General features: G+C 37.8%; 1 protein-coding gene across 12 annotated transcripts in view; it reads right to left on the minus strand.

Annotated features, from left to right (window-relative positions):
* Positions 1–24882, minus strand: part of CTNND2 (catenin delta 2) — an 879093-nt gene that overhangs the window by 564681 nt on the left and 289530 nt on the right. Inside the window, exon 1 of one of the 12 annotated variants that reach the window (XM_087443136.1) lies at positions 14141–14434. The exons of 10 other annotated variants lie outside the window; for them this stretch is intronic. Coding sequence is in view for 1 of the 2 variants with exons in the window: in XM_087443134.1 (XP_087299260.1) it covers positions 3565–3657 (93 nt within the window). In the remaining variant the exon portion in view is untranslated. Of the gene's footprint in view, positions 1–3564; positions 3689–14140; positions 14435–24882 lie in introns of those variants that run through there. One more of the 12 variants, XM_087443134.1, reaches the window with a different exon arrangement.

A 24882-nucleotide genomic window follows, 5' to 3' on the forward strand; every position in this document is an offset into this window, starting at 1 on the left:
TATGTGTGCTAATTACAACCCAGTTACTCTTATGTTCAAAGATATTCTCCCTTTGCTCGGCCACCAAGAAATGTATGTAAGACTTTTCAGAGCAAGGAAGAACACTTCTCTGATTTTGAGAAAAGCATCAGGAGATATTTGCTTTCTAATGACCTAGCCCCCAAACATCTTGCCAAACTGTGAAATTCACATTTTAAAAGAACTCAATTGTAAAACTAACATTTTCATATGCTTTTATGCTATATCATTTTCATGGCAGAATAATCAATTTTCCCAATGATTTATCATTTTCCTAACGTAAAATCCTCTAATGAATTTTACTGGTAGCTCTTTGAGAGCTTAGTGTCTGTCAGTTTTTCAGGACTAGGAGATATCTCAAGTCTCTTCAGTGGCTCCAAAATTCCTAGAGAGTTCTCTCATTAGAGCTCTAGAAATCAAAATTTGTCCCCAACAAAAGCAAACATTGTTGCTTAATTTCTCCTCAGTACTACAATATCAGATTTCTCTGGTACATAAAGGAATGCAAAAGGAACATCACCTTCTCACTAACAGCATAGGTGGGGATTGAGCCATCCATGCTTACTTGCCTAGCAGCAAACCACAAGTTCCAATCATTTTGAAGGTATTATTCTTATTATGTTTGATTCCAAGGCAAGGACAATGCTAACTTTTTCATCCAAATCTCTAGCACCTACCACACAGTAGATGCCAAATAAACATTTATGGAATGAATGAATAAAATGACAGTAGGGAAACAGATATTTATGTGCAAAGCATTCTGCAAGGTCCTGAATGACACAGATAGGAGAGGCATGGGTACAAAATTAGTTCAGGTATAGATCCTATGATGGTCAATTTCATGTGTCAACTTGACTGAACTAAGGGATGGCAGACAGCTGGTAAAATATTATTTCTCAGTATGTCTTTGCGGTATTTCTGGAAGAGTTTAGCATTTGAATCAGTAGACTAAGAAGATCAGTCTCACCAATGCAGGTGGGCATCATTCAACCCACTGAGAGCCTGAATAGAACAAAAGACAGAGGAAGGAAGAATTTGCTTTCTCTGTTTGAGCTGGCACATGCATCTTCTCCTGCCTCAGACATTGGCACTCCTGGTTCTCCAGGACTTTGGACTCAGACCTTTGGACTTAGACTAGAACTTACACCATTGACTCCTGTGGTTTTCAGATCTTTGAGTTTGTACTGAACTAAAGCAGCAGCTTTCCCGGGCCTCAGCTTACAGTTGGCAGATTGTGGGACTTCTCAACCCCTGTAATCGCCTGACACTGACCTCATAATAAATCTCTTTTCATACATCTATTTATATATCCTGCTGGTTCTGTATCTCTGGAGAACTCTAATATAGATCCTGTTGATAGTTTTAAGTCTAGTGAAAGAGCTGAAATCTGTACACAATTAACTAGAATACAAAGTAAAATGCTAAATTGTGATGAGAGAGATATAAATGAATTTCAAAGACAACATCCAGTTAGGGAAGATAGAAGGGGGTGGGGAGATGGAAGAAGTCAAGGACAATGGCATGTGCAGAGGTAGCATCTGAGATGAACAATGGGAGGTTACTGTCTGACCATGTGAAAGGAGGAAAAGCATCATAGGTGGAAAGAACAGCATGAGTTAAGGCATAGAATTAGGCAAATACTGAATGTGTGTCTGTGTTTCAGGGAGTAATTAGAGTTCAGTTTGATTGCAGTGTAGGGCCAGACTGGATATCAGGCAAATTAGACAGGAAGTTTTGACTTAAGTAAAAGGTTAATATTCAACAATGATTCTGATTTTCTTCATTCACCGAATGTGATGCACCATCTCATCTACTTCCATACTCCAAGTAAGAAACCCTCTGAAATTTTATTGAGCTCATTTGTCTCACTGACAAGAAAATACCTAATAAAATTTAACTGTTTTTTTGACATCTGAAAGTCGATAGTGTTAACATGGATCTTGTACTGCATTACAAGGATATTGCACTGCAAGGATGTCAGTTTGCCTGTCCCTAAATGTCCCTGTCAACTGCAGCTTTTTCATAATTAGGTGAACACAGACAAGTCCTCTGGGGTTGTAGAGACAGACAGCTATTGGCTCCTACAACCAAAGAAACAGTCTCATTTCTCTGCTTCATTTATATTGTTGACATTTCTTTCCGGTGATTTTTTTGTGTATCTTTCAGAGGCCCTATGCCTCATTGCCTCCACAGTGGTTTTTAATTGCTACTGTCACATCTACTGTTGATTGAGGGGCCTGAGGTTAGCATAGGGCTGACATCAGGTAAGAGGGAGTTATTATTATAATCGTACACTAATATAACAGGATAATGGTTTTACTATTTGTAATAATAACAGTTGTATTGTTACTCTAATAATTTTACCTTCAAATGACCCAGTGAAGGAATTATATGATGGATTTGGAATATAACAGATGAAATATAATCCATTTGTGTAAAGAAGAGGGAACTGACAATCAGAGAGGTTAGGTGAATAATTCAAGATTACTCAGCTGGTGGTATAGCAGAGACGATAACACAGTGACAGTTAGCCCAGTGGTCTTTCCTATTCCTGATAAGGTATGCAATATGCACATGCATGTCAACTCTTTTGTTTCATCTGTGAAATATATTTCCACACTGCTTAGGTAGTAATATATTCAAAACATGAACATTCTTATATTAACTTGTTTCAATCCAAATGGGACAACAGGATCTGAATCTACTTTTCATTTCTTATAATACTATGCATTCGATTAAAAAAACACCTTCTTTACTAAAGTAGCTTCACGACTTGAACATTTCAGTGGGATCCATTCTCAGATCAACTTCAAAAGACTGAATTTAAACCTATATTCAAGCTGTGAAAGTTTTACTTTCTTTTCCTTTTATTCTTTTTTTCCTTTTTAAAATTCCTTTTCTGGGAATGAATTAAGTACAGCCTAACAAGTAATATATCCATATTTGCATCCTGATAATCAAACAAGAACTTGTAGGAATGTAGCGTTGATGAATGTACCACTGTTGAAATAGTTTATGTATGTTGGAGCAAAATGAACTGTGACCAACAAATTCCTTCCATAGTCGAGATCCTTCCACATCTCCCCAGTATAGAGAAGTGTCTTAATGGATGTACATTATCAAGTTTGTAGGCTTATTCTCAGTCATAAAGAATAGTGTACCAGCAGCATCTGGTACACTGAATTTGTCACACTATAGACAAGCTAATATCATTATGTGAGACCACAGGGGAAAAAATAAAAGATTCACATTTAATCCATATTAACTACCAGGAGACCCATCAAGGCAGTTGGGCTAGCTCATGATACAGCAGCTTCTAGCAAATTAGCAGCCCATAACAACTTAGTTATAATGAGCTGCAAGATCTTCCACCATAAGCTCAACACCATTAAAGTGAATTCAAGTACATGAATTCATGTACAGAGTATAACCTTAACATCTGTTTGTACTTAGCCAATATTTTGTTTATGCCTTTTTAGGAATAGCCAAATTATCCTCGTGTCCCCTGAAACTAGGGACTGTAATTTCCATCAACTGCAGTTTTACCTGATTGAGAGGGCAGAGCTCATCAACATCAGCCTCTCTGTCTGCAGAGCTGGGCAGCAAGGTGTTCATGATTCCAGTAGCTGTTTTGTACATATTAGGCCAATTTTCTCCCAAACAATCTTCCCTTGCTATTCAGGTGGGGAGAGCAATAGTCTAGTCAGAAATTAAATAGCCAACAAGACATGCGTATCTAATAAATATTGTAGAACTTGTATTTAGTTAAGCCAAATGCATTGAATCATATCCTACTAAACTTAGCATGGAGAATCTTTCTAATTTAATAAACTTAGGCCCTTTTTCCCACTATAAAAGCAATGTCCTCCTTCTCTTCCCATAGTGGAGTGAATACCCTTCAGGGATTCAGGAAATAATATTAATAATATCACTATTATAATAATTATTATTTCTGTTTTGCATATGAGGAAACAGAAGAATAGATTACTCATGGTTGTTTGCCAAGTGAAGAAAATGGACACTCAATATATAGTTTAAGGCATTTCCATAGAGCTTTATGTATAGGATGAATAAATACTTATGTGAATAATATAACTTCCCTATTCTTGTTGTGTCTTAAACTGCTGGTGTATGTGAATTACTTGGGCAGTGTTTTCAAAATTCACAACCCTCCTCCTACCTCCAGAAACTTTAGCACACAGAAAAATGGGCGTTGCAAACATCATTATGGGTTTTCTAGATTTTACACACCCAAACTGCATCTAGTTCTAATCAATCTAGATACAGTGCCTTAAAATCTCATAGAATTTCATATGTGGATGGGATCAAGGTTATTTAGTTCATCATCCATCCTTCTTGAAGAGTCAGCCTCTCAGACAGTCCCTGCCTGAAAGCTACCGGGGAGAGCAGCTCAAACTCAGATGCACACCATTCCATTGAAGGATAGCTCTGGTTGTCAAAACCATAATACGCCTTCTTATAAAAATCTAGTAATTGATTCTGATCCTGACTTCTGAACTAGTTCTGTCTGCTGAGTCACCAAAGCATTACACTGACATTTTCAATGATATGATACACCACCCCATATTTGAAAACCCCATGTTTTCTTCCGTGATTTAAACAGGGGCAGTTCGGAGGTCTCATCTCTGTTTTTAGAGATCTCATCATGCTGGCCACACCTCTGCATTCTCTCGCATTTGTTGATGTCCCACCCCAACCTTAATTCAAAATACACAACATTTCACACACGATCCCAAATACAGTCTGAAAAGTGTCGTGTACTTAAGAAGCATCACTTGTCTTGTAGCGTTGAAATTGACTTCCATTAATGTAACCTAAGATTACATTAGCTTTCTTAACCTTGTCAAAGAGTTGCCTTACATGAAATTTGAATTCCACTAAACCTCTAGTACTTTTTTTCTAAGCTGCTGCCAAACCAGCCTTCCATACATAATGTACCTCTGCAGTTGATACATTTGAACCCACAGACAAGACTAGACATGTATCCCAAATTTGCAACTTTTTGTTTTTATCTCATATTTTTTCAGCATTTTAGGTTCATCTTGAAATCTATTTCTGTATCAAACTTATGCATATTTTCTTAGCCTTATATAACCTGCAAATTCTTTAAGCTTGCTTTGAAGACATTAGCCCCAATCTTTGATTACAGTTTTGAATAGAAAGAACAAAGCTCATGCTTCTTCACCACAGACTCTTTTTCATGTTGATAATGATCTGCTAAACAGTGTATCCAAAGGGATATATAAACACATGCCTAATACATGTCACCGGCATACAGAGATCAGCATAAGCCTTGGACTGTATTCTAGTACTTGGAGGGGACTGTGATGTTAACACTGTATTACTGGCCCCCATCTGCAGAACGCAGAATACCTGGTGGTTATTACACACTCATTTGCAAATGATAATTATTTACGATTGTATGATTTTCTTCATCAGTGATCCCCAAATCTGGTTATAATCAAGACAGAGGGTCTTACAAGGACAGATAGCTGAGCTTAACAAATGTACCTATTTCTCATATCTCAGGTTCTGAATTTGAATTTGCTTAACTTCTTGACATTGCTGAGGTATGTGGCTCAGTGGCAGTAGCAGTTGTTTCTGAAGTAGGGTACACAAGACAATCCAGTGGAGTAGGGGAAGTAAAGGTTTGAACTCATATTTTAAATTGTTGTTCTCATCTTTTTTTGGTTAGGAAGATCAGCCCTGAGCTAACATCTGCCAATCCTCCTCTTTTTGCTGAGGAAGGCTGGCCCTGAGCTAACATCCATGCCGATCTTCCTCCACTTTATGTGGGATGCCACCACAGCATGGCCTAACAAGCAGTGCGTCGGTGCACGCCAGGGATCCGAACCCGGGCCACCAGCAGCGGAGCACGCGCACTTAACCATTATGCCACGGGGCCGGGCCCTGTTCTCATCTTTTAAAATGAGATTTTTATCATATTTTCTAACATAAATTTTGGTACAGTAGTACATTTATATCACGTACAAGTAAATGAGCACATAATGGATGTTCTTGCTCAAAAGACTTTTACTGATCGTGGAGTAAAATTAACAAAGGCTAGAGACCCCTGGATGAGAGATCCAGACAGGCTAGGCCAGGGACCCAGGTGAGACCCCACCTTAGCCAACCGGCTCTGCTCCACAGCTAAACGGTGATGGTGTACCCATAACTCAGCACCAGGAAGCCCGTGTAGGAGAGATAATAAAATCCCTTGGAAAGGGATCATAGAATTGAAGTCTTTAATTTTGCAGGTATGGAAACTGAGGTGCAGAGGGATTAAGGGACTAGACTGAGCAGTTTCAAAGCCCTTTGGGGACATACCAGGGAAAGGAAAAGGAAATGAAAGTTAATATCAGAGCTGGACCTGATTCCACTCCATTGCTCTTTCTCAAAATATATTACCCCAATAAGGAAGTAAACAAACAAACAAACCAAAATCCAAAACAACAACAAAGAAAGAAAAGAAAAAGAAAGAAGCAGAGGGTGACAGTCACTTAACTACATCTTTTGGTATCACACTGTTGACCAATTTTGCAGTGAGAGCATTAAGCACAGTGAAGCAACACCAGCAGTGAACTTTCTGAAGGTCGGTGCGTTCCTCAGGGCAGCACAGTCATCTTCTAACTTTAAACCCCTTTAGAACTCTGCCTTCAAAAGTTGTGAACTTCCACACTGTTCAAAGATGAATGACACATTACCAAAAAACAAATAAAGGTATACAGTACAAGAACATCCACTTCTAATGTTGATCCAGTAAAATGTTCTCCTACAGATGGAAGATGAAGTCACCATACACTTTATAAATGATATCACATTGTACCTGTACCACAACGATAAGAATGCCACTGTTCTTGGGACCGGCCCTGTGGTCCTGTGGCCCAGTGGTTAAAAGTTCCACACGCTCTGCTTCGGCAGCTAGGTTCTCGGGTGTGGATCCCAGATGCGGACATACACCATTCGTCAGCCATGCTGTGGTGACGAGGCACATACAAAATAGAGGAAGACTGATACATATGTTAGCTCAGGGCTAATCTTCCTCAGTAAAAAAAAAAAAAAAAAAGAATGTCACTCATCTTATGGAGAGAAAGTTAGGCACAAAGCATGTCCACATTTTCTTAAAATCCTACAATTGGAGTGCACTGGGGCCAACATATAAAACCAAGCATCTGACCTCCTGGCCCATTTTTTTCCCCACTACACCACAGCTAAGAAGCCTATTTCATACTCTTAGTTAAATTCTTAAGTACACTAAGAATTTTGTCTCCAATGAAAACACATATTCTCAAAGTTTACCAAAAACATCAATATTACTCGCAAACAAGGATGATAAAAAAAGTCACCCTGGCTTCCTCTTAAAAATAAAAGTAAAGAGTGAGGTCTTACAGGATATTGATAGTGATAAACTTGTTGGGTCTCATTAGGATGGGCATAGCCTCTGTCACCACAACACACTTGACTCCTAGATTGATGTTCTTTTCAAAGGAGGAGGAGTGACAGCAATAATAGTGATTGATTTATCTTCTGGTCCCTACTAGAATGACAGCTCCCTGAAGGCAGTGGCTTTGCATTTCTTTATTCCTAGCTTTTAGAACAGGGACTGGCAAGTACTAGAAGCTCAGTGAATAGTGTTGTAATAATAACTATGCTATGCCATTTAATTTAAAACATTCTTATGAGATGCTTTGGAAATATTAGCATCCCTAGACTTATTAAAGAGAGTAAAATGATACACAAGGCTGCACAGTAAAAAACTAGCAACAGAATGGCTGTGAGTGAGGGTGGTGAGGAGAGAAGGAAGAAGTGGACCGAGGAGTGGGGAGGACATCGTCAGAGCAGGCCTTGACCAGCGTGTCTAGTGTTCACCTTGTTAGCATTGAATGGCCCATCTTGCGTCCAGGCTAACAGTACTTTCTGTCCCTCTGCCTATCTCCCTCTCTCTTTATCTTATGTGTGCATGCACAAATACAGCTTGGCAGAGAATAGGCCCGGAAAAGTAAAGATCGAGATTAATCCCATGCCATTGACCTCTCCAATCTCTTATCCCCTTAAACCTGTCACCTGCATGAGACTCCACTGTGGTAGATAGCACCGCTCTAATCTCTATCCTGCCCCCACTTCTCTGCAGAGAACTCTCAGATCACCCCTGAACTTGTCCCTCCACCTCCCTCACAGCCAGTTTCTGCATCTGTAAAATCAGAGAGGTGGTTCTCAAATGCTCCTGGGTCTAGCAGTTCTCCAGGGAACCTATTAGAAATGCAGATGGCCAACCCCAACCTTCGACTTTTTTTGTGTGTGTGTGAGGCAGACTAGCCCTGAGCTAACATCTGATGCCAATCCTCCTCTGTTTGCTAAGGAAGATTGGCCCTGGGCTAACATCCACGCCCATCTTCCTCCACAGCATGGCTTGACGAGTGGTGTGTCAGTCTGCAGCTGGGATCCGAACCTGCGAACCCCGGGCCACCGAAGCGGAGCACACACACCTAACCGCTGTGCCTCCGGGCCAGCCCCCAACCCCAGCCTTTGAGATGCTGAGTCAGGCAGCTGCATTTATCACAGTTGCTTAAACTGATTCCGATATGAGTATTCCACAGCACCCATTACCAATCCCTGAGCTCCAGGCCCTCCAGGATTCCAAGTAGGAACATGCTGATTCGTGGTCAAATAGTTTACAGTAAATGAGAGAACAGCCTGAAGCAGCTGGCTGGAGGTGACAGTAAAGAAAAACAGAGGGAGGGACATGCAACTGGGCGATTGGGGGGTGGGGTCTACGAACAGACAAAAATCTAAGTGAGATGGTTAAATTGAGCAGTGCCATTGGATGGAAGGCTGAAGGACAGTGAGCTGCTGAGTTAAGCAGACATGGGTTCAAAATCTTGCACTAATTTATTTCTGTGATCCTAGACATACCACATAATAAAATAATTACTCAGCTTAAAGTTTCTCCTCTATAGTACAGGATAATAGCTAACACATAGGGTTTTTGCGAGGATTTAATGAGATACTGTAAGTAAATAATCAAGAACACACTGGATGTGCTCAGTAAGTGTATCAATTATTATTTCAGAGCAATAACAAAATAAAATGAAGGGTCAGGTTTATGAATTTTTAAATGAAGACATGCAAAGTTCCTGTTTAATTCCATATACCTAGAGATTCAATAAGTCCCTAAATGGGAAAGCTATGACGTTTAGTCAATATCTGTGCACTACATTTGCCAAAAATATGCCAGAATGTGCCAGAGTCCACAATCTAGTGTCAGGTCCACAGCAGCACTGAGCTATAGTGGCAGCTCCCTGTGCTGCAAACAGCCGGCGAGCAGCAGGGCCACTGGCCCAACAACCCTAGAACCTGTGATGATGTGGACACAGCCCTACAGCTGACTCTAAGTTCTCTCTTTAAGTCTTTTTCATCTTCACCTCTACTTCTAATTTTTGGCAGAAGTGCTCCATGCTAACAATGAGGGTACAGTTAATCCCGAACCTCGGCACCTAAATTTAATTACCTTTAACATTTCAACACTGAACATAGTATCTCTCGCAGAAATTCTATTAATGCTGATGAAAATTACCAGACATTGGTTCAGAAGAGCATGAGGGCTTGAAATGGACTGAAGCAGCTGAAATTCATGAAGAAGGGATGTGTGAATAATGTGGAGGCTATGCAATAAATAATCATATTCGGAGTTACTCTCGTTGGAGGAATATGTACTCCAACGTTACCCTCTAAATGCAAATAGCAGCTGAGGCTTTCAGGATACAGAAAGGTTCTAATCATCTATTTGCTCGTACTGAAACAATCACACAGTTGACCAACACTTAAAATTAGTTTTTCTTCTTTAAAAATGAGCTAGTACCGTTGGAAGCCACAGACTAATTCAATACTTTTATTCCTAGAAGAAGTAACCCTCACATCTTTGAGAAAAAATTATACACCAGAGAAGGTCACTATATAATTAGCCACATTGTAGTATTTATTAAATTCCTAGAGCTTGCAGAGTTTACTTTTAAAACCACAAGTGCTGAGTTTAATTAAACTTGTCAAATGTAGGATGAACTTGATGGGATAGAGGCAGGTGATTTGATCCACAAATAACAAAAATATACCCACTGTTATTATGCTTTCCAGGTGAGCCAGTGTTAGATATGGCCAAATTATATGAGATACCACTATGGACATGATTAATACTGACTGGTAATTCTTAGGATCCTAAGGATATATTTTGTGTTTTGAGTAGAACTTTATTTAATGGAGCTGCTGACTGAATATGATCATATAAATAATCCAGGGCATTGAATCTATTTTCTCCTGTTAATGGATGTTAGAAACATGAAGAAATACATGATTTAACATTTTAGAGATTGTATATACTTCTTTGTGTGTTCTTTATAAAAAATACTTTGGAGAATATGCAGATAAATCACAGAACCTTAGGGAGAGCTGGAATATTATAGGAACAATCACGGCTTTTATGGTAGAAGCAATAGACGGCTACAGAAGCTGAAGGCATTGGTCAAGTTTCCACAGCTAGAGGGTGGGAAGATGGGAGAAGACACTGGGTTTGTCACTGAGTCGATCTAATGCCATAGACCGTGCTATAGAAGGGAAATTCTCAACGCCTATCCTGTAATGATACAGAAGACTTGGCCAATAGTGTTGTTGCATAAGTAATTATGAATCTGCTGCCAGTATTTGAACAATTTCTCTCACACTTAAGCTAGAATAATGGGTTGCAAGTGATAACTTTGAATATTCTCTATTTTATTCTTAAAAATATAACAACAGCAATAAAGTAGAACACTGTATATTTGGTGTCAGGAAATCTATATTCAGATCTTCGTTTATTCATTCAGCAAATAAGGCAGGCATGGGTGTAGGTGCTGGGAATGCATCAAGGAAAAAAATCAGACAAAACTCCCTGCCCTCATGGAGTTTACATTCTAGTGGAGAAAACAGATGTTGAACAAAATGGACCAGTGGATCACACAGAGTGCCATCTGCGGTAAAGGCAATGGAGAAAAATAATGCAGGGAAAGAAGACGGGGGAGGGTTATCAAGAACAGACTCATTGACAAGGTGAGATCTGAGCAAAGACCTGAAAGGCAGGAGGGAGTGAGGCAAGTGTATATCTGGGCTGGGATGGGGGCGGCGAGGTAGTGTTTTAGGCAGAGGTAAATGGCAAATGCAGAGGCTGTGTGCTGGGAGCATGTTTTAGGAGAAGCAAGGAGTTTTGTGTGCTGGAACTGAGTGAGCAAGAGGGAAAGAAGAGAGATGGAGGTGGCAGGTAGCAGATCAAGGAGGGGCTTGTTGGCTGCTGTATGGGCTTTGCCTTTTACTTTGCAGGGAGTAGTAACACGATAGGATTGACATTTTCATAAGATTTCTCTTGCTACTGTCTGGAGATTGTCTTTACAGTCATTCATTAATAGTTATTTTGTGCAAGTCACTAAACCTTTCTTCATCTCAGTTAGGTTAAGAGAACCAAATAAACATATTTTAATGCACCATATAAACTGTAGCGCTGTTTCATGCTCTCCTTGGCCACATCTCCATTAGAGCAATTATTTTACTGCATTACAGTTACTAGTTCTCACATCTGCATCCCTACCAGATTTTTCAGTTCTTGGACCCTAGAGAGTACCTCTCTCTATTTTTGTACGTGGCACCTCATACAATCTTTAGCACATAGGAGGGACTCAACAAAGATTTGCTGAATATAAGGTATTGCAAGAAACATAAACACAAATCTTTGTTCCTATACCGTTCCAACTGGAACTTTTGGTGAGACTTATTTGCTGTAATTCTGCAGTTTGACAATATAATTAGCTGAGTTGGACCAAATCTGAGATTGTCAAGGTAAATATATATATTTTTTTAAATTGAAACTATTTTTCTTAATTGTGTACATAAAACTTATGAGTAAAATAGCCCAGAAAAGATTCTGCAACTTGGCATTTGGAAATCCTCGGAACGTATATTTCTTTTAAATCACATTTTGTTTGACTCTCTGCTTATGTTTTAGAATGGCACCTGAATGACCTATTTAGTATGTCTTCAGATGTACCCACAGGATATAAATACCTGGATTGAAAAACAAACAAACACACTTGAAAATAGTTTAAATTTCCTTGCCATGTAAAATACTTATATCTGGCAATGTGAGGTAATGGGCAATCATACCATCTAGTTAGTTAACTTTTTATTTTTTGAAAAGATCTTTATTTGGATCACATGCATTATCACGTGCCCCATAGTTTGAAGACTTAATGTCACTTGAACCCATTCACTGATGTTACACACAGTGTGAAGGCCTAGACACTTTATTCCTAAAGTAAAGCATCACAATCATTTACCTTTATATTTAGGCAATGTTCTTAAATAATAGTTAACGTATAGACAACACTCTCAAAGGTCAAAGTTCTCTTAAATTACTATTCTCACTCTATACCATTGAGGTTTACTTTCATTTCTTTTTTTTTTTTTTTTTTAAAGATTTTATTTATTTATTTTTCCCCCAAAGCCCCAGTACATAGTTGTCTGTCATAGCTGCACATCCTTCTAGTTGCTGTATGTGGGACACGGCCTCAGCATGGCTGGAGGAGTGGTGCCTCGGTGCGCACCCGGGATCCGAACCCGGGCCGCCGGCAGCGGAGAGCACGCACTTAACCGCTAAGCCACGGGGCCGGCCCTACTTTCATTTCTTAAAAACGAAAAAATGTCTTAGCCTTAATATGATTAGCCTTAATATGATAAACTTTTAACTTCTAATTAATGGAAATGAAATATTTACTAAGAGGTACCCCCAGGGTACAAATAAGCCTTCTTTTGTTAGCTTTTTCAAAATAAAGCATTAAGCTATTAACATTCTATTTTAAATATTCACATTAGGCAATTAAATTCTAAAATTTGTGACAATACATTTCTGATAAAAATAAATCATTTTTTTATGTCAATATGGTCATTATTTGTACTTAGTATCTGAGTTACAAAGTCATTCCAATTTCAAATAATATTAATCAAGTAGAAATTTTATCTTATGATTGTCTTAAGTTGAAAATCATTCTCTGACACTATTATCATTCATTTGAAAACATTCTAAAAAACCTAAAGACTTTCTGAGGCATTCCATTTTACTTTACTCACAATTCTACAATGTACACCTATCTGACAAATATATAACAATGTAATACACAATTCTCATAGATAGACTGTCATCTTGTTAAATCACCAGCTTTCTGAAATCAATTTGTTTCTCTAATCTGTTGAGCATCACAAACATTTTAACTATAGTGGCGACACAGGTGATATCTATAAAGTCATTATAAATTTTGGTCAATGATTCTCTCAGTGAGTTATCTGAACACAAGCAATCTGGAAACACTTGTATGGTAAAGGTTTTCTATAATTATGAGGTGTGTGCATCCCATTTACACCTGCACCATTTAGGATGATCAAAACATGTAATTACTGTATTCCAGTTCTCGTATAAAGCTCATCATTGAGAACTAAATAATCTCTAAGAAAGGGAATGCAATGCAACAAGTTAGCTGTCCAATATATTGAATTTTTACAATTACCTTACATAGTGACACTGGCTGGGTGATTTTTATGCCTTTAGTCTCTATGAATAATTTCTTTCCGGGTGAGGTTATTCATTTAATTGTGTATGGAAGGAAAAAAAAGGCCCACAATTTCCAAATCAACTTTTAATTACTTAATTCTCACTTAATTATAAATGGCTATTTACCTGGATAATCATAACTTTCATAAAACCTAAAGTATGTATCTATGACAAACCAAGTTTTATTAAAAGCAATGATTAAGCAGTTATAATGGTTAGTTAGTAGGGAAATAGCACATCGGTCCTTACAGCTGCTTTCTGCTTAACTCGGTTATTTGGCTTTTACAGTTTCTACATTAATTCACTGAATAAACTGACTGACAACCGTGAGGCCAGAAATAAATTCTACATATGTAACGACACATAACTCTCAACCTGCAGTTTTAAAACTTGAGCGAAAATCACCACAAAAACAACATTAATAATGAAAGCATTTAAAGAAACAAATACGTTTAGTTTTCACTTTTTCTCTTTTACCTTTGGAAACAAACGGTCCTTAAATACTTCAAAACTGTAGTCTAGGCAAACAAGTCGACTAGTCACAAAGATGAGGGGTTACTTTTCCCTCCTTCCCAGGCAGCGCTGCAGGCGGTTCCCGGCGTTCTCCCACCTGCTCCTCCCTCCCCGCACCAGGGCTAAAAGGAACCCCAGAGGAGCTCAGAAAATCTCGAATGGAGTGGAAGAACAGCCTCGAAAAAGTCAGGAGGCCAAATCATCATAGTTTAATTTCTGCTTTCACTCACAAACAGTTTAAGAAAAAGCAAAGCAAGACGCATCAGACACACCACAAGCCTAGTAGATGCCTTCTTAAAAGAGAAAAGAATTGAATTCAGCCAGGCACAAAGGTCTCCATGGCAACAGTGAATTTAGACCCCCATCGGCATTATTTATGCAACATTTCCTCACAAAAGGACCCTCCCACTAGCCTGCCTTGCAAATTCTAGTTTTCTCATCTTCCATTCCTTTGCCCTGAATTTGTATCTGAATCTTCAGCTATCTGTATCTCAGCATTAAAAAAAAAAAAAAAAAAAAAAAAAAATATCCCACAGAATCATAAAATTATTCGCAAGCTGAATCTAGACTTTGTTTCCTTGGTGCATTCAAAGGCAAGGGATCGATTCAAGATTGTTTGGAGTTCATATTCAAAGCCACTCTAGTTTTCGTTTCAAAGACGGACAGTTTGACAAGCAAGTTTATTTTTTTGAAATGAGATTGTAATTCAAAAAAAGTATAAAATGTGGCAAAATCTAACCAAACCAGAAGGCTCACAGAAAAGAGAACTTGTCTGGATGCTGACTTTGAAGTTAAATTTTATATACTGTTACCCACCCCCAGCTATTATAGTACTCCAAACAACTTCTTTTGAGTCTTTTACCTGATTCTCTCTATTCTAGCCACAACTTCCGAAAACATAAATTCAGTAAAGCATTTTAAACACTTTTTGCTGAACTGTGTACCAAATGGACTCTAGGTCGCACTTTATATTTAGATGATGTGGGGCAAGTTATCTAAAAGAGAGATAACACCCCTATGTGATTAGGTTACTATAAATATTAACAAGATGATACCTTTTTGAAGAAATACTTTCTTCAATTCTAAAACAATACACAACTATAATTGTTGGGATAATATTTGATGATGTTGAAAGGAAACACTACTAGTCCTTATTTGAAAAGGATCATATTTAGCATTAATTCAAACAAAAACTAAACAAGGTGATTTTTAAAAATTGTTTCTATTTTTAAAACAATACAAACTTATTATTAAAAATGCCAACAGTACATACTTTTATAAAGGGTAGTTCTCATTCCACACACTCCCAACACCAGTCCTACTCTTCTTTCATACATTTGTATGTCTAGACCTAAATCATGCTGCATGATTTAGGTCTTGATTAACTGTATGTTGTCTTTTTTTTTTTTTTTTGAGGAAGACTGGCACTGTGCTAAGATCTGTTACCAATCTTCCTCTTTTTTTTTTTTTCCTTTTTCTCCCCAAAGCCCTAGTACATAGTTGTGTATCACAGCTGTAGAGTTGTAGCTCTTCCATATGGGATACCACCTCAGCAAGGCTCCATGAGCAGTGAGTAGGTCTGCACCCAGGATCCGAACCAGCGTACCCCAGGCCGCCAAAGCAGAACGCGTGGACTTAACCACTGCGCCACCGGGCCAGCCCGCGTATGTTGTCGTTAAGAACATTTTGCAAGAACGGTTCATGGGTGCTTGTATTTCTTGTTAATGCATAGTTCATAAGATTTTCTGTTGCCTACAAGGCAGGCAAATATCCTTGTTTTGTAACCCCAGGACACGACATTCATCTAGAACTGGGTGTTCATGATGCTCCAGAGCACAACTCACTTTCACTTTCTTGAGTTCTTGATGGTTATATGATTTTTTGTGAATAAATCATTCAGATACTTTCTGATACTGAAATTTGAAGAAGAGAACTACAAGTCCAGGCTGATATTACTCTCTTTTAAGAAAATTACTTTCCTAGGTGAGAACAACAACAACCCCTACATCAGTTCCCAGTACTCTCTCTTCCATATCTACTGCCTTCTCTTTAGTTGCTTTACATCTTTTTATCCTCTCTTCTGTTTTATTTCCCCATACCAGTCTTCCTTATTTCTACACTATCTATTCTTCTTGATTCTAATGTGGTTTCATTTCAGAAATGGCTTTATTTTTCCTATTTTCCATGAGCATTGCCAGCTCACTGCTACGCCTTTAATGCCTTCTTTGTCTTATCATCATCTCTTCGACGGCACTTTTTTTTCATGATTTTAAATGTCTTTAGGCTATGAAAAAGAGTATGGCTAACTTTCTCTTATGTTACTTGGGGGTAATTTTATTTTTCTGGAGTTAGACTTTCTCTGCCTTTTGTATATTATTGTTGTGTTACTTTCTCCTCTTTCTGATTTCTTTGTTTCTTACTTTTTTTTTTGATAGTGTTAACCCACTGTCTTATATTTAAACCCTTCCGGTTATTATATATTTTTTAATTATGGCAACTTTATCTTGGTCTGACTGTTGCTTAATAACAGATTGGGGAGGAGAGGGGTGCTGAGTATGAGGGAAGTGAAAACTAAAAATGTAGATTTTGTAACAGCCCCCTCAACATTCTCCCCTCTTGTTGGAGCTTGCCCTCCACAGGCTCCTTGTCTCTCCTGTGTCCCCTCACGTCTTCAGGGCTCAGTGTTCCAGTGAAGGACTCTGAGTCATGGCCCTGCCTTCCTCTACCCCTCCCTCCCTCCCTTCCTTCCCTCTTTCCCTCTTCTTTCTTCTTTTTTTAAATGAAATGTGCACACTCTATGATATCTGAAAAGCGATGTCTAAACTCTGTATACCTCCTTTTTATGAGTCGGTGTCTGATTCTGTTCCTAGTATCATTGTAAATGGAATTGAATTTCTAATGTCTTATATTTTTGGTACGTTTTAGTGTTTCCAGCAAAGAAGTAGAATAAACTGAACATTGTGGGATATCCATAATAATAGTTTAAACTAAATACTAAAGAGGTATGAATACTTGTTTTTCACAAAATTCAACAGTCATTAGTAATTAAAAAAACAATTTTTTGAAACTAGGAATAGAGAGGAATCTCTTCAATTTGATAATGAAAAAACCTACCAAAAAATGAGAGCCAGGGTTAAATATTGAAAACTTCTCCTTAGATATGAATGAGATGTCATTCATTGCTATCATCACTTCTACTTAACATTGTACTGGAGGTCTTGGGTGATAAAGTGAAAACAAAAAGCCAATGTACAAAAACATCAATTTTCTTTCTGTGTATCAGCAATAAAGAAATTAAAACAACAATAGTATTTATAAATATCATAGAAAAACATCCAATACCTAGGGATAAATCTGTGAGGGTGGTGTAAGATCTCACTAAACACTACACAACACTATTGAAATTAAAGCAGACCTAAATGATTGGAGGGAAATAACATGTTGATGGATTGGCAGATTTAATATTGCAAAGATTTCAGTCTCGTTGGATTAACTGACAGATTTAACACAATTCCAATCCAAACCTCGGCATACTGTTTTTTTCAGGGCTGGCAGAAGCTGAGATAATGGAGAGTGGATTCTAAAATTTACATGCAAATGCAAAGTGCCAAAAAGAACAAGTAGTCTTGAAGGAAAGAAACAAATGTAGAAGCCTGAATCTACCAGATAAGAAGGCACATCACGAAGCTGCAGTAATTAAGACCATGTGGTGTCCACGTAAGCAGAGACAAACAGAACAGTGGAACGGGAGAGAATCCAGACACCAAGCCACACATATATCTAATTTAGGAGAATCAATACACTGCTATGCGGTGGGAAAGATGGTTCTTCCATCTGGATATCTATATTGCGAAAGAATGCACCTTGATGCCCATTTCAAAAAACACACAAAAATCAATTCCAAATGGAGGGCAGGTCTAGATGCGAAAGACTAAACAATAAAACTTTAAGGGTAAAATATAGAACATATGCATGACCTGAGAGTAGCCAAGGCTTTCTTAAGTAGGAAACAAAAGTGCTACCCATAAAAGGAATTAAAAAAGCATAAATTGGACCTTGTTACTTGGGAAATTCTGTTTATCAGACACCATTGAGAAAGTGAAGGGGGGTTAGTGGAAGAAAATATTTTTATTCTGTGTGTGTGTGTATATATATGTACATGTGTGTATATATATATATATTTCAAAATACCTGAAAAAGTACTTCACAAAAGAGGATAGCCACATAGCTAATAAACAAATGAAAAGATGATCCACTTCACTCCTCATAAGGAATACACAAATTTAAATCTCCAAGGGATACCAATACACACCCATCAGAATGGTTAAAACAAAAGAGAGAGGAGAGACAATGCCCAATATTGGTGAGTATTGGGTGTTTTCAGAACTTTCATAGACTGTGAGTGGGAATGTAAAATGGTAAAAGAAACTTGATGTTTGTCAATCTTTTAAAGCTCTTTATATGCATATCCTATGTCTCAGCAATTCTGCTCCTAGGTATACAGTCAACAGAAATGTGCACATAAATACACCAGAAGGCATCTACTGTGATGCTCATACCAACAATATTCCTATCAGCCCCGACAGACACTACTGAAATGCTCAATAACGAGAATGGATATCTATATAGTGTGTGTGTGTACATGCACAATGAAATACTATTCAGCAAAGAAAATAAATGGATAACCAAACGCAGTATTATAGCTGAGTCTCACACACATAATCTGGAGCAAGCTATACTTGATGACCTATGTACTTTTCTGCACATGTATCACACTTAAAAAATAAAGTCCTAAATTATTTTCAATTCTAGATTTTTAGAAGTTATAACAGGCATGCACAAAAATAGGAACATTATTTACTGACTAAATGCTCTTAATTTTTTTTAAAAAAATACCATTTTAACTTTAGAAGTTCCAGCCAATTTTATTTTAAAAGAAAATAGAGGACTTTTAAGTCTTAAAAAATAAAAGTAGAACTAAAGGATGAAGAAATTACTATTTGTGTGGTATCATCAATTCTAAAATAATCCATTTTGTGGCCCTTATGGACAAATAATCCAATTTCTTGGACCAAAAAAAAAAAAGCAAGAAACTGCATTTTAATGTCCCGGCCATTTTTATCTACTAACACTGACAGCAAAGTGTAAGAATAAGTAGCACTAATATAGAAAAACTTTAAACATTATAAATAACAGACTTGGTAGTAATTTCCAAATAAGCTTGCTGCAAATAGTTTATATTTTTATTTTAATAAAACGATCTTTAGAACAGACTTTTAACAGACTTGACTCTTTCTGAAATTTTGTCTTTTCATTTTCTTAGACTCGGCATTCCAGTGTAAAACCGTAATTCTATTTATTATCCCTTCAGACGCTTAGGTACAAAATTACAAATGATTGACAGCCAAATTACAGAGCCTGCCTGCCTTCCAGGGGGCATGTTGAAGCTGCAGCACCAAGGTTCTTCTGCAATGAAATAGTTGCGAGGAATAATATTTTTAGGGCCAGCTCAGCTTTTCATTTGTAGTCCCCGGTTATCTCTGCTGTCCAAGGCCAGAATAGATTCCAGGACATGGGACAGGAAACAAGAGGAGAAAGGGAAGAGGAAGGAAGTCAAACAAACAATGCTGGACTTTTGCCTGGGGCCCTGGTAGTGACAGCTACTCCAATAAAACCGAAACCCCAGGCTGCCTACTGCTGCTAAACTCTCCTGACCTGGTGTCAGACACACTCAGAAATACAACGCTCGGTACTAAGAGGCTGGAAGTACTAAGAGGCTGGAAATACAAGACATCACACACTAGATCATGTTCGTGAATCAGTGTAAATTTGAACCCTGTAACTAGGAGTATAGGCTATATATACTAAATCCCATCAATAAAATATATTTTGGGTATGATTTGCCCTATCAGGGTACTAACTTCTTATTTGGGACTTTTTACACTGGGCAAGTCTCATGCCTTCCTTCACTCTATGCCTTAAGTTAAAGCTCATGCAATGAGAGATTAAGAAGCTAAGGGATTTCAGGGGCAGCGGTCTACCCTGGCATGAAATTAACTTCACTGTGTTCAAAGCACCCTCGGTTTCTCAAATAGGATGTGTAGTTGACTGTTTGGTAATAGTTCAGCAAATCCCTCGGCATTCCTGACGTTGTAAATTATCAATCCATGAAATTCATATGAATTTATATTTTGGGCATGAACAAAGCTTGAAGACAGGAATCCCCAGATACTGTATACATGATTGCAGTAACTGCAAGAGAATGAATTTAGAACACGGGTTTTTAAATGCATTAATTAATTAGAGGTAAAAACACATCTGCTCTATAGAATCCTCCTAAAACGCCACAATGCACCAGTTTTACTCTGACTATATGCTCTTTCCATATAATATTAATAACAAATGCAGAATTCTCATTTTTAAAGCATTCTATCTCTCACACACACACACAAACAGACACACACGGGTGTGTGCCTTGGCAGAACGCAAAATTTTACATTACAAAGGAGGGTTTCCTTATGGCAGAACTTGGATGGAACGTATCTATCATATTTTACTCTTTTCCATACCTCAGGCATATATGTAAGGCACTATCTTCTAAGAAATAACTCAATTTATCTGAGTACTAAGAATATTGCACCTTAATCTCCCAGAACTAAGAGTAGCATTTCCTTTGATTTTTTGCATAATTGGCTCGTGTCTTTATTTGATATTCTTTAACATTTATGTAAAGTGGTGATCATGAATAATACTCTGTCAAAACAGAGTGGGCCCTGTTTCTTTGGCTGGGTTTAGGGATTATGTCATTGCCCTAGGCCGAGGCGCCTAAGGAATACCAATAAGAAAACGCACATGACTAAGCATTTTAAGTTCTTCCCACAATGTGTGTGGTAAGACACTAGCCAAAGAGAATACTTTAAAAATATTTCTTTGCAAAAAAATACTAAAATTCAAAGAAATTGGAAGGGTGCATGTAAAACAAACATGAGTAAATTCTTAAAAACATACATTTCAAACATCAAATTCTAACTACATAAATATTTTTGTATAATTATTCCCGGTAGGATACATTCTCCTTGGGGGTTAGTACAATTTTTATATTTAGCCTGGAACATTCCGTCCTCTAACTTTTAAGATTTAACTTATGTTTTGGGACGTTAAGATACAGAGGACAGTGGCTACCGGTGATCTGTCATGGAGACACAGAATTACAGATGGATGAACAGGCTCAATATGGCTGACATTCCCATAACTCTAGAATCTAGTGTTCTCTTTGTGCTTTTTGTTTGACTGCCAGCATTTTTTTTTTTTTTAAATTGAGAGCAGTATTTAAATATCTGGTCAACAATCTTCCATGAATTATAGTATACTTGATCCATCTCCTCTTGAATGCCTGACAACAACCTCTAAGTTCATTCTTTGTCCTGTGGTGGGGTTGGAAGTATGTGGAGCAGGGTAGAGAGTCAGCCTAAACAAGGCCAACTGATCTTTAATGAAAGGACTTTGCTTGCAGATATTGTAACACTGTATATTAAACAGATGTGAATCACAGCAAGATCAGTGCCTTATCATTTGTCAAAATATTACATTCTCTTTTAAGAAATTTGAAGACTTCTCTACTAGATGTTTTGAATACACCTCTCTCTATTTCTGAACATTTCCCAAATATGGTCTCCAAAAGATGGAGGCCTTGACTGTGTGATACAACTTAAGTTGGTTCTAGAATCAATACTGCATATTTGAAATTAGTGTTTGTTTAGATGCCTATAGGCTTTGCTGTCGTTGTTAGTGCCAGGGAGGGGATTCCAACTCCCAGGGACCCTATGTAAGCACAGTGGAACCCTGCCTGGTCTTTTTGCGCCATCCTCTCACCTTCTAGCGCTTATCAGACAACGCTCTGCTGCTATTCATAGGGTTTTCATGGCCAGTTTTTTTGGAAGTGGGTGGCCAGGTCCTTCTTCCTAGCCTGTCTTAGTCTGGAAGCTCCACTGAAACCTGCTGGTATTTGAAATACCAGTGGCATAGTTTTCAGCATCACAGCAACACACAGCCACCACAGTATGACAACCAACGGACAGGTGGTGTGCTTCCCTGACCAGGAAACAAAGCTGCAGAGGTAAGAGCACCAAATCTTAACCACTAGACCGCCAGGGCTGGCCAGGGTTTGCTTACAGCTCTTTAAATCTCCTAAATACTGTGTTGCTCTCTTCATAACTGCAGTCCATCTGGAAAGAAATGATTCCATGGCATTTTCAAAACTTCTTACATCATCCAATGGACTGGGTGAAAAATTAGGGCTCCCTTAGCTCTGTAGATTTATGCTATGTGCCTGATTTCTTTCTCTAAATTCACAATTTGGCCTCTGACAATAACGTGCTTTCCTTAATTCACAATTGAGCAAACTGTACCAGGAAATATGAAAAAATAAAGAAGAGAAGAAGAGTTGATATTTCATTGGGTAAGTAACTCACCATGGATCACAAGGAAAACTCACTTCCCACACTCCTGAAGTGGCCTCTGTCCACATCCTCAAGGGAAAAGAAATAGCTGCATTTTTTTGTTGTACTTAAAAGCAGCTTAGGCATAGAATGGAATTTTACCACTGTTTCTGCAAATATCCAAATAGAGCGAGTTATCATCTCATTTACAGATGAAGAAAGAGATGCAGAGAGATTAAAAAATTTGCCCAAATCCCAGAGATTTTAAGTAGTGGAACCAGTATTTGAACTTAAGCAGTTTGACTGGTCTTCCTAACCACTGGAGATACCTATAATCAGCTACAAGGTTTTAAGTTTGTCTTCTGGAGCCATGCATAAAAGCCACAACAACATCACTTTCTTTGGGGGTTTGTATAAAAATGAAGAATCAGATTATCCACCTCCCACACCAAGGAAGAAAGTTCTGACAAGGAGAAATTCCAGTTCCCTAAGAACTAGCCAGGTTCCTAGGGGAGCCAGTACCCAAAGCTGTCCCCCATTCAATCTACCTACTAAGTAATCCTTCACCAACTATGGTTTTGCCAACCATTTTAAAGGCAATTAAGGTCGATAGTGTACATAGAAATTTTTAAATCCTTTATCTGCTTATATTTGAACGATTTAATTGTGCATCGTGAAATAAAAGAATACAACACTTTCCCCTTCACTCAGCCTCCTATGGGAAGGTTTGTAAGCTGAGAAGGGAGAGAAAGTGTCTATTACTCACAGACTTTTAATACATGGATTGAAGACCAAGAGCTGAAAAAACATATCTTCAGTCATCATGATAATTTAGGAAAAGTACAGGATTTGACCAAAACATTTTACCAATAAGTGTAAGTGTAAAACTTTAATATTCATTCAAGTTGATATTCTTTAAGGACTGACTCAGAAATATCAAAAATAAGTACAGTGCCTATAACAACAAAAATGTATGGGGCAATCTGCTTTAGTAGATCATGATGCCACAGTGATATTTCCTGGAAAACTGAAAGAAGTAAACAGTGTTAAAGGAGATAAACTATCATAGCAAGTTTTATCTCAAACAGGTATTTTATTTCTAATAGATTTTTTCAGAAGCTTGCTCATTCTAGAACTTTTTTGTAGGTATCAGTATATTTAGGTCTACTTATTTAACGACTTTTTGCAGTTTTTTTCCATTAACCCCTATCATGTATGAAATCTTGAACTTGCCAACAGTAGTTTTTACCAAATATAGTATTTTTCCTCAAATATGATATCGGTGGTAGGCAAAGGATTTTTTGCTTTTTGTTTTATTTTTCCTAGTTCCTAAAATCGAAAAAGGTTGGAAACTCTACTTATCTATGAGGTCAGTGTGGATCAAAGGTGAGATTTATACCTGGGAGTGCAATTCAGTGATGAATCAGGACAATGGAAAAAGGATTAATGAAATATAGTGTAGACTTTTCATTGGGGTTCACAGGCCACAAGGTTTATTACTTTGATGATGAGAAATGGCACATAGATATGGCTAACCAATTTCTTGAGGGTCTTATTATATACCTGGGAACCTCAAAGGTACAAGTTTCTTCTTATAGTCTAATGGCATTCTATTGCCATTGAATTGATACTTGAGTTACATGCTAAGGAATTTCAGGGTTAAGGAGTGGCTCAAAAATGCATCAATGTACCTACTTTCAGGAAATTCCAAATATCGGGACCATAAATGTTTGTTTTCCAATTCTGAAGCACAGATATAAATAGGAATCTGTAAGTAAACGACTCACCATTCAAGTATGTGACTCCAACTTCTACTTCGATATCCTCTATGTCTTCCTCATCTGACATTGTTGCATGTCCAAGGCAATCACTGAGGTATTTATCTACTTGGAGGATTACATATCTACATTAAAATATCAATATGTGGGCACATTGTTTTTTTGTATCAGTGTGTAAAAAGCATTTGCTAACACCTAAATTCTAAGCAATACTTGGGGCATCCTGAAGCTACAAAAAATATCTATGTAGAATATGCACCAAATATTTTCTACAGATATATTAAGAGCATTGTGTGTTTTATTTTTCTAAGTTGAAAAAATGTGTCAACAATTGAAATATATATGCATATCTTTTAAAATGAAGACTAGCGCAGAAAATTGCACTTCAAAATTATTGGGCAGAACATTTCCAGACAATGATGTTGGTAATGAAAGGTTTGATCTGGAAAGAAATGTCAGCAATTAGTTCAGCTGTAATAGCGCAGAAGTC

This window comes from Ceratotherium simum, chromosome 18 (genome assembly GCF_057802395.1).
Source record: "Ceratotherium simum simum isolate JZ-2026a chromosome 18, ASM5780239v1, whole genome shotgun sequence".
Taxonomy (NCBI): Eukaryota; Metazoa; Chordata; class Mammalia; order Perissodactyla; family Rhinocerotidae; genus Ceratotherium; species Ceratotherium simum.